This window comes from Desmodus rotundus, chromosome 8 (assembly GCF_022682495.2).
Source record: "Desmodus rotundus isolate HL8 chromosome 8, HLdesRot8A.1, whole genome shotgun sequence".
NCBI lineage: Eukaryota > Metazoa > Chordata > Mammalia > Chiroptera > Phyllostomidae > Desmodus > Desmodus rotundus.
The window spans coordinates 90,270,531-90,281,263 of NC_071394.1; the positions used below are offsets into that span (position 1 = coordinate 90,270,531).

A 10,733-nucleotide genomic window follows, 5' to 3' on the forward strand; every position below is an offset into this window, starting at 1 on the left:
CCCTGATGTATAAACATTCCAGCTAAACACTATGAGCAAACAAATACGTACTGCTAAGTATTACTCTGTTCCTAGGTCTGTGCTAGGTCAGCTGAATGAAAGTCCAGAACCACACAGTTTCTGTCCCCAAAATAGATGTATTCATTGGACTGCACATAAAAATGGCAAGAAATTTCACACACGTGAAGATTAAAAATGGATAATGTTCTACTAAGAGAGAAATCACACTGGAAAACAGTGTTCCAAGTGTTGGGGTTTTTTTTTCCAAAGAGGTTACTCAGTGTGGGGAAAAAAACATTACAAAAAGATTAATGTGATTAAGTTCCAACATCAGAGATTTAGACAAAAATTCCAAAATAGGACTGCTAGATGAACAAAATTACTGTGCGCCTCATTTAGGTACTTTATCGGTTCAGATTATGAAGTGAAGCTTCAAAGCCCACATTCTTTCCCCAACACTAAAGTGAAGGTAGATTTCTAGCATTAATGCTAATTAGGCTTTTGTCATTCTAGAATGAGTATTGTGGGGGGATAAATAGTTTGAGTTACTAAATATTTTGCCTTGATACTAGGGGGCACTGCAGTTCCCCCCTAGTATCCATATATATACTAAGAGGAAGGACCTTTAAATTATTGAAGTTCCCAACTTAAATAGTTCCAGTGTTTGATAGGGTAGAGAGTCATATTCCTTAGAAGGGTTAACAAGTTTTGTTTTGTGGCAAACTTAAAAAGCTTGCAACTTAGTTAACAAAGATTAGTTCTTACAGTGTCCAAACTAATGTGCTCTGAAAGTGTCTTCAACTTAATACAGTAATTGCTTTGCTAGTCTTGCCTTGAAGTCAGAAATTGCCGTCATTTTCAAAGGTGTGTTGTCCTTCAGTAAATGAGCACACTAGTATATATTACGAAGAAAACTCAGGGAAGGTTAACACAAATTTCAGGCTAGTGATTTCTCTCCAGAAATGACCTGGCCCAAAAAGGTGGGCCAGGGAGGAAACACACAGCAGGCATGGAAGTTAGCTGGTGGTTTTAACATTTACAGCTGTTCTTTGTAAGAGGTATGTTAATAAATATTCTCTATGGTATCATTATTAAACTTCTAAAACTGGGGAAGGGGGCACATGGAGTAAGGGCATAAAATTGAGAGAATCATAGCACAATTTTAATCTCTTATGCAGCAGTCTAATCAGTAAAATGCCTGTGAGTTTTGGGGTTCTCCAGCAACTCTTGAGGTGATGGCAAGTGCACACAAAAACCACCATCCTTTCCCTGGTGCCGTTGGTTATCACTGGTCTTCACACTCAGTCCGGCTCTGGGCTGTGTCTCTGAGCTTGCTGTAGGTAGTACTTTAGTGAAATACAGTGATCAGTGGCTCTTTATTTATACTGAGTTGGTTCTAACATAAATGGACTAGCTTAAATTGGGGGGGTGGGGGTGGAAGTCCCTACAAAACTTAGGAAGAGATGTGTTTATGACAGACTGTGACTGCATAGGGGGCCTGGCCCTGAGTGAGTCTGCCTAGGGTCAGCCAGTAGTGTGTGGGTTCTTCATGTAGGAAGATTTCATGAGTCCAGGTGACTATGAGGGTACATTTATTACAGCTGGGAAGAGTGAAACGAGAGAGGATTTAGCATAGAAGCAACAGGAGAGCCTAGGCAGAGCTGCCTTAACTCACTGAGAAGTCAAAGGGAGCCTTGGAGACAGGATTAAGGGAATAAGCCTGGGATGTGCTGCTGCTGCCCACTGTTCCCCTGGATGCCAGTGTCATCTCGTGGGGACTGTTAGGATTCAGGAGATATATGCCTGCGGGGGACGGAGAGGACAAGTGGAATGGCATGGGTTGCTCCCCATAATAAGAGCTGCTGCTGGGTCCTTTGTCTTGAGGCTTCTATTTCTCTTGTAAGCAGGAATTTTAGGGGAGGTCTTGGGGAGGTTTCAGCAGGTGGGTTTCATCAGTTTTCCAGGTGTGCTGTTTCAGGGTCATGGTCTCCAGTGATTGGTCACTTCAGGGCAGGTCATTAGTCATTGCAGCTGGTCCTGGCATCGCCCACCTGCTTTTGCCACTTTTCTGGTTCTGGAGCTGACCTTCTGTATCTGCCTGCAAATTGCTTGGCCATCATGTTCAGCTTTCTGTTTCCCTGTTCCACTTGTCCTAGCTTACTGGCCTGTCTCAAGATCATTTGTTTCTTATTCATGAAACTACTGTTCTTTAATATGTAGCTATTTTCTTGTTTGAAGAAATGTATAATTGGTTATCCAAGCATAGGAAGTTGCCTTTGCTTTTTCTACCAGCTGACCCAAACTTATTCTGGGTCAAATTGGAAAATCTCTGCCAGTAGACTGAGCCTCTGATCTAGCTTAAGTCTACAGTTGCTTTGCACAGTGAAGTTCCAATTTCTTAGGGAAGGAGCAGCGTCTTTATTTAGCAGCTGTTTGAAAGCAATGTCTTTATCACAGAGGGATATGAAGCCTGTTGCCAACCCCCACCCCAAGGAGGCCTAACCCTTGTATGTGAATAGAGGCAGGCAAGGGAAGGGGTTGTAACTGTGAGTAATGTTGTCAGTCGGGAATTCCCATCACCCCAGCAAAATGTTTATAAAGTGGCTACTGGCAGAAATGTCATCTGCAAAATTATCCCGGTTACAATGATTTTGTCTCTAACAAAGTAAGATCTCCACTTAGATCTTACTTTTATGTCCGTGATTCAATCTGAATTCTGCAAAAAGTAAAAAACAAAATCACAAACAATTCAGGCTACACTTCAAAGCATCCTGATTGATCCTTGAATTGTTTAGAAAATAGTTCATGGACTAGATTCAATGGGTAGGTATTTTTAGGAGGAAATAATTTTCCTACACATGCTGTCCCACAGTGACCTAGGAAATAAGTATACAAGTAGAGATAGGAAGACTATAAGATTTCTTTGTTAGGGCAGTTCTGTGTACGAACAAAAGATCTGAAAAGTACCTTTTTATTTGTATTTATTCTACAAATTGAGATTTTATTCTTGAAAAACTGCTCAAACTTTGGTTAAGAACAGAGGAGAGTCCGAGGCCTTTCTGCCTGGGGGTGCTTCCATTCAGCTCACCCACCCAGCTCAGTAGCAACAGCAGTGAGTGGCTTTACCAGTATGGGCTGGTCTCAAAAAAACAGCAGCTTTACTACCAGAGAGGAAGTAGCATCAATTTGGGGGAAAGGAGAAATAGGCTTTATCTGCTAAACGTGGCCAAGATGGAGGGAAATGAAACTAGGAAAACCTGCAACTTTACTAACCTGATGTTGCAGTCCTAGTTTGGACAACCAGTGGATCAGCCAGATTTAAATATATATAAATATATATACATATTTAAAGATTTTATACACACACACGCTCTGGCTGGTGTGGCACAGCGGATTGAGCGCTGGCCTGTGAACCGAGGGGTTGCTGGTGCAATTCCCAACTGGGGCACATGCCTGGGTCGCAGGCCAGGTCGCCAGTAGGGGGCACTTGAGAGTCAACCACACACTGATGCTTCTCTCCCTCCCCCTGTCTGAAAACAAAAAATATATATATTTATTGATTTCAGAGAAATATTCATTTGTTGTTCCACTTATTTATGCATTCATTGGTTGATTCTTGTGTGTGCTCTGACCGGGGACAGTGCCCGCATCCTTGGCACAGCAGGACAGTGCTCTAACCAACTGACTAGCCGGCCAGGGCCTGGAGATCATTATTAACCAAATGTGTACTTTACTACTTATTCTAGGTAGGATGTTGGCTATTACATAATTCTGTTTTTCTTTTTGTAAGAACTGATTGTTGTATTCAGCCATTAAAATGATACATCATTTTCTTTTATGAAAGACTGTCCATTTTTGAAACTTTCTATACACCAAAATTAACTTCAGTAAATTACAAGTTGTTGAATTTATTTTTTAGTTGTCAAGTTTAATAGATGACCAAAAACAAATGAAAACTAATAGCTGTGGGAATTATAAATGTAAGCTACCTCTCTGTGGCTAACACTTCACCTTTTATTGAAGGTAGTCAGAATCAAATTAACCTGACTCAGATTACGTCTTTGTACTGGACACAACTCCTGATCCTCGCCCTTGCCAAATGTACAGAAATGCCATTTCCTGGCAACTACAGAATGCAAATTCCTGACTGATTAAATTGCTTGAAACTTCTGCTGTTTCAAGTTTACTTCTCCTAGAATGTAGAGAAGGACAAATTGCTGTAGTTCAGATAGACCACTGCACAGAGATGTCACTTAAGTAGAAGACACGGGATGTGGTTTTCTAAGCAGGTTCAAAATCTCCAGCGCAAACCTTATAGACAGGTGAGTACCATCCATAATAAGTGCATAGGAAAGGAGGAACTCGCTGGGATGTTAGCAATGTGTGTTGTTGTTGTTACTTTTTAAATCACAGTTTACACTCAATATTATTTTGTGTTAGTTTCAGGTGTACAGCACAGTGGTCAATCGTACACTTCACCAAGTGCTCCCCCGACAAGAAAATGAATGTATTTTTGAATGAATGTACATTTTTTAAGAAGTTGAAACTAGTAAAATTTCATATTCACTTTATTGATTGCTGACGTTCAGTCTGTGATGCATCCTCCAGCCTTCTCTGATACTGTCTTTCTGAAGCTTTTCTACGGTAGACGTCATCTGTATTGAACAAAAATTTTACTTAGATTTTTAAGAAACTGAGGTATTAAAAATACTCAGATCTGAGTAATTTAACCAATAGTCTAGGTTAATCACTCTATCTGAATCTCAATGTTTAATTCAATGCCAAAATAAACAGTTTAAAACATGAGTTAAATGAGGCTGTTAATGGAGTTCTGGGCTTCAATAGCAGGTAAGAGTCTTCAAAGATAGGATCATGTCCTAGCACATCTCTTGGCAATGTTTTAAGATTTTAAGACTTCTGTCACTTCCTTATCCCCTACAATTTCCATTCTCTCTAAATCATCCTTCCTAACTGAAACCTGGCCCCTCAAAGGCACTCCTGATCTGTGGCTCTCTGCTGCTCCCTGTCCCATACCCTGGAACTCAGGGTGGGGAGCTGAGGTCAGTTTCCTTGTTCTCTGCTGCTGCTTTTCCAGACTCCTGATTTGCCATCCTCCTCCTTTGGGCCTTAGGCCAGTGCATCTTCTCTGCACTGGCACCTGCTCTCCATCACTCCCTTTCAATCACTGAAAATCACTGAGCATCTAGCTCAGGCTCCTTGACCCTGTCCTGTGCCACTGTCCCAGGCAACACTGCCTCCCACAGGGATAAAGCACTAGCATCCTTCACCTCCCTGCCTCCTCCACACAACTTCTGCCACCCATTGGGGGTCTTCCTCTGAAGTAACAGATTCATTCTGCTCTGACCACCTCTACTACCTTTCTAGCCCTTCTGTCCTTGGACCTTTACCAACTTCTTCCCCAGACTGTTGGACCCTGAGGACCCCCTAAGCCCCCTCTCCTCTTCCTGCCCAAACCAGCTGAAATTCCCTCTCTGATCAATGTCAGCTTCTTGACACACCTTCAAAACCCCAACTACAGAATAACCCAACTTCCTTCTCCATGCCTCACTGTTTTGCTTCACACTGTGGGGCCAATGATGCGTCTGACTGGATCCACTGTGATGCCTGACAATCCTGTTTCCTCAGGCAGGACCCTGACCCTTTTTTAGCCATCCCCAAATGGCCATGAACTCTTTCTCCCAGAGGAAAACCATCAGGAAAGAACTCTCCCGGCTAACTTCCAAGGGCTACGACCAATGCCCTGCTCTGATCCCATTCTCTCCCACCCTCCCAAGGGCCAAGGTCTGTCCAGCCTGCCTCCACCCTCTCTTTCCTGATCAGCTTTGCCTATCTTCAAGTCTCCCCTGGTGGGGGAGAGGGGACTTAACCTCCATTTGCATCGTCAACTTTCTGAAATGCCTGTCTTCTGAGATAATCCCTCTTCGTTCCCCTGCTTGCCTCTCAATCACCCTTAAAATGTTGGGGTTTGACTCTGACTTTCATCCTAGTCTGCTTGTGAATGAAATGACCCACAAGCCCAAATCTATGGCCCAAATCTCCACAGCTTCAGATCTGTGTAACCGTCTCCACTTCAGCACATCCCAGTGGAGCCCGGGATTGTGCTGCCCGTGTTCCCCGGCCCCAGCTATCCTACCAGAAGCCTCCACTCCTCCTCCCAGAGTCCACTCCATCACCAAGCCCTGTCAGGACTACCTCACCTGCAGGTCTCCTCTCCACAAGAAGCCATTCTCTACATGTGTTAATCCACTGCCGCTTAAAACCCTTCAATCCTCTGGGATACATCCTTGGTTCTCCAGTCTGTTTTCGCACCTGCCCAGGCGCCTTTCTAACCACTTCATCCCCCACTCTGCTCACCTGTTTCGGTCCCTCAAACAGCATACTTTCACATCCATGCCGCCTTGTCTGCTCTTAGCACTGGCATGCAGCACTTTCAACTTCACCAACATTCCCCTCATCTGAGTGACACCCACTCGGTCTTCAGGACTACCTGACACGGTCACTCCTGGAAGCCTTCCCTGCACCACCTAGTCCAACTGAAGTGCCTCACCCAAAGACTCCCATGTTCCCCCCACTTTCTCCTCAGACCACACTCGATAGTAACTGTCTTCATGATCTGTCTCTCTGCTAAGAGTTCTGGGGTGGAGGACCCTCTGCCTTGTTCATTATACCCCCTCATCAGTGCTCATTAAAAATTGGTAAATGGATGACCCTGGCTAGTGTGGCTCAGCAGATTGAGAGCCAGCTTGCGAACCAAAAGGTCGCTGGTTCGATTCCCAGGCAGGGCACATGCCTGAGTTGCCGGCCAACTCCCCAGTTGGGGGCGTGTGAGAGGCAACCGATCAATGTTTATCTCATGATCAACGTTTCTCTCACACATCGATGTTTTTCTCCCTTTCTACCTTCCTTCCTCTCTAAAAATAAGTAAAATCGTTAAAAAAAAGTTGATGACTGGATGAACAGAAGGAATAACATCTATAGAGAGCACTAAGGTAACTTCTTAATGAGGGTTGGTAATTCACAAAGGATACAGTGTTTCTGGAGGGACAAAGGCAGAAAGGGCCTAGGGGTTGGGGAAGTCCTCCCAGAAGACAAACTAGCCTGTCCTGAGCTAGTGCTCAGCAAAGCAACCAGGCATTCTGTTCACAGTGCTGGGTCCCGGTGCCAATGACTGCCTGTAAAGACAGTGGTAATTAGCTAAGTCGGGCAGACCAGCTTCCTCCAAGGGTTTGGACTGAAGAATCCCAACAGGGGACTGGCCAGTTAACAGGAGTTTCCACGAATCCTCAGGATCCCACCCCCTTCTACCGTGCTGTGAGCAAGTCTGTTCCTTAGGCCCAATGTCCCCAGCAGGCTTGAGAAGAGGGTGTCCTGAGTGAAGTCACTTGCCCTCCCCTCAACGTGTAGCAAGGTCTCAAGGCTGGACACCAAGGTGCCTTTGTTGCCCGTCTTACGGGAGAGCCCGGGCGGGTCTCGAGGGCCCGCCCAGTGAACGGAACCGCACTTGCCCTGCGGACCAGGCTAAAAGCAGTTCAGTGCTCTGAGTGGAATGAGCGGTCTGCAACTAGGAACGAGTATCTGCCAGGAAAATAGGTCCTACGCCGCCTCCTGCCTTCCTGCAATGAAACGAGGCTGCTGCATCCCTACTTACAGAAGGTCTCCTGGCCCACGCGCACTTTAATCATGATCCACTCCATCGTTCCTCCCAGGACAAAAAAGAAGGGCAGAAACCTGTAGACGCCGAATCGCTGCTTTCCGGGTACCCGCCGCAGAATCCGCCTCACCTGGGCCCTGGAAAACATGCCCGACCGTCGAGGTCGCGGAGAGGAGTCCGGCAGAACCAGGAGCGACGGGAGCTGCTTCAGCTACAGGACTGAGGCGCCCCAGTGGAGCCAAGACGGCCTGCCCGTCCTAGCCCAGCCCGGGGGGTCGGGCTTGCAAAGAGATCGCCGACCTGCCTCAACGCCAGCAGGGGGGAGCTTCAGGAGCTGCAAGCTGCTAGGGTGGCTCCACCAATCAGAGCACGGTAGGGCATGGGGATTCGCCAGTAGCAGGCGATGGAGCGCGCGTGCTCCGCGAAGCCCGGCCCGGCTTGAGGGAATACGCGCAGGCGCCTGGGCTCTGGAGGCCGGGCGGAGCAAGGGGGCGGGGCCACCCACGTGGCGTCTGCCCCGCGGGGTACCGGCGCCTCTCTTCTGTGCTGTTAGTTGCTGAGAGTTGGAAGCTGTGCGCCCCCTGCTCTGCCACCGCCATCTTTTTTCTTTAAGTCCCGCTAGAAGTGAGGACCCTCTCTGACGGACTAAACGTGTACTGCACTATAATATAAACTGCAATTATGCAACGCCTTGTATTTTTTCCGTGGTCGTGATTGGTGACTACATTTCTAAAAATAAGAATTTGATATGCCTTGTTGAAAGCTGAACCTTACCATTTTCACGACAAAAGTGTAAGCAAGCATCTTGAGACAAACAACACTAAAATTAATTAAAGGTATCCTGTATGGGGCACTTACCGTTATGCAAGGACTTGTTCGTGCTTTTTATGCATCATCTCATTCGCAATAATCACAAGAGCAGAATGACTTCAAAGCGTGGGCCTTATCAGACCACATCCCTCCTCCACATATATTCCCTTAGTCTGTGCCTCAATTGCTACACAATATGGGGGCCTCCCTGTGAGGCTGTTAGGATTTAGAGATAATAAAAATAAAGCACTTAACACAATGTCTAAGTGTTACTACAGTAGAAAGGGAAGTAGGAAGTAGGAAGGTAGAAAGTGTTACTATAGTAACTGATCAATTAAGATTAGCCATAGCCCTAGCTGCTATGGCTCAGTTGGTTGGAGCATTGGCCCATAACGGAAAGGCTGCAGGTTCCATTTGATTCCGGTCACGGCACACACCTAGGTTGCCGTTTTGATCCCTGGTCAGGCGTTTATGATACCTGGTACCGACGCACCGACGCACCAACGCATGCCGGAGGCAACCAATCCATGCTTCTTTCTCATCAATGTTTCTGTCTCCCTTCCTCTCTAAAAGCAATGAAAAAATGTCCTTGAGTGAGGATTAAAAAAAAAGGACTAGCTATGATGATTTATTGAGCCCTGGCTCTTATATGAATTACATCGACTACTGAACCTTGCCTCTATTTTCATCACCTCCTTTTCTAGATGGAGAACTGAGAAGTTGACATTAAGCCAGGTAGAAGCAGAAATCTTAACTTGAGAGCCTTTACTCCTGCTGAGTTGTGCTTGTTGATGTCTTTAATGGGCTGTCACCTCATTGCCTTTGAGAAGGAAGACATCTATTAGACAATCTAAGAAAATCAAACTAAGAACCAATAAGAGTTTGATGACGTGGACACAAAATCTACAAAAACGGGCTGGAAAATAATAGTGTAAGCATGGCCTTGGGAAATGCTCGTAAAGTCTGCAGCTGAGCGGCCATGCCCAAGAGGCTGCTTTGATAACCTGGCTTCTGAGGCCATCTCACCCAACCCGCTGACACACATCCACTTAGTGATCATTCCCATCTCTCTTCGTGACTCTGGGGGCCAGATACCACAGTGCCCATCTCCTGCCCAGATGAAGTTTACGTGTAGCCAGTTCCCAGTGCCCACCTAGCTCACTGAGGCCTTCAGGTGGACACATCCACCCACCCACCCACGGGCCCACCTTTGGGTCTCCACCCTGCATCAGCACCTGGCCCAGGGTCTGGCACACTGTAGGTCTTCATCCAGGGTACAGTAGACTCGAATGTACCACACCCTTAGGAAACAAAGTGTCCAGAAGGCCAGCTCCCCACTAACAGGGCCCACCCGGGCTGCTTTGGCCTCCTCAGGGCCCAGTGCATGAACTGATACACATGCGGACTCAGAAAACGGATCTGAATAGAAGAACCAATGGTGGAGAGTGGTTTAAAGCAGGAAAGATGAGTTTCGTTGGAAACTCTAGCGACGTTGCTGGAAGAGACGAAGAATCTCAAGAGCGGACGTGCACCGGGAAGCCGAGATTGGGCGAGTCGGTAGAGCCATTTGCTAAGGTCAGAACTTGGCAGGCTGATTGCCTCCTGGCCCACCGCCCTAGAGCGCAAAGCCTAGTCCTCCGGCTCGGAGTTAAAACGGGTCAACTGGGTGAGGTGCAGGGCAGGAGAGAGAAGAGGCTGCCTCAGCGTCGGCGGCGCTGCGGGTCTCACCTTACGTGGAGATGACACCTGGGAGCGCGCAGCAAGGGCTCTTTATTTGCTGACCGAGTGGAATGGACCAGCTTCTGGTCTGCGGGCAGACCTAGTTAAGGCCCCAGGAGGGGGAAAAGGACCCCCACAGCATGGCTGGGGGAGGGGCGGAGGAGCTAAGGTCAGGAGGACTAGAGGTGGAGGAGGGGCGGAAAGACCGGGGCGCGGAGGGGAAGAAAGAGGAATGGGGGCTGAGGTGAAGCCGCAGCGCCTGAGCCGTCTGGACCCTCGCAGGGACGGTCCTTCTTAGGCCCTCTGACCTCCCGGGAGGGGGACAGAAGGTGTCGCCATCGCCGCCGTGGCAACCGAAGGGGGGCGCAGAGTACTCAGCGGCACCGGAGACTCGGGGGAGGGGGCTGGGGAGCCCGTTCCGCCCAGTCCCGGGACCTCCCACCCCCCCGGGCCAAGGGGCGCGCCCATTGGCCAGCTGGGCTCCGCGCGCCGCGCCCATTGGCTAGCTGTGGTGAAGAGCACGCGGCCACCG

At 47.6% G+C, this 10,733-nt stretch overlaps 1 protein-coding gene across 1 annotated transcript; it reads right to left on the reverse strand.

The window, feature by feature from the left end:
- Positions 1-1,091: 1,091 nt before the first annotated feature.
- Positions 1,092-8,061, reverse strand: UQCC5 (ubiquinol-cytochrome c reductase complex assembly factor 5). The gene is made up of 3 exons (XM_024556500.4): positions 7,670-8,061; positions 4,568-4,655; positions 1,092-1,346 (listed from the first exon to the last, which is right to left on the reverse strand). Exons 1-3 carry the CDS (start codon positions 7,818-7,820, stop codon positions 1,286-1,288), a joined length of 300 nt encoding a protein of 99 aa, XP_024412268.1. The 5' UTR covers positions 7,821-8,061; the 3' UTR covers positions 1,092-1,285.
- Positions 8,062-10,733: the final 2,672 nt, after the last annotated feature.

What these genes read in the sequence shown, in the direction of transcription:
- UQCC5 (XM_024556500.4), bottom strand. Translation starts at nt 7,820, where the DNA reads ATGTTTTCCAGGGCCCAGGTGAGGCGGATTCTGCGGCGGGTACCCGGA. An exon ending in CGTGGGCCAGGAGACCTTCT is followed by an intron (nt 4,656 to 7,669) that starts GTAAGTAGGGAT and finishes TGTTCAATACAG; the next exon opens with ATGACGTCTACCGTAGAAAA. An exon ending in GAACGTCAGCAATCAATAAA is followed by an intron (nt 1,347 to 4,567) that starts GTGAATATGAAA and finishes ATTTCACTAAAG; the next exon opens with TACTACCTACAGCAAGCTCA.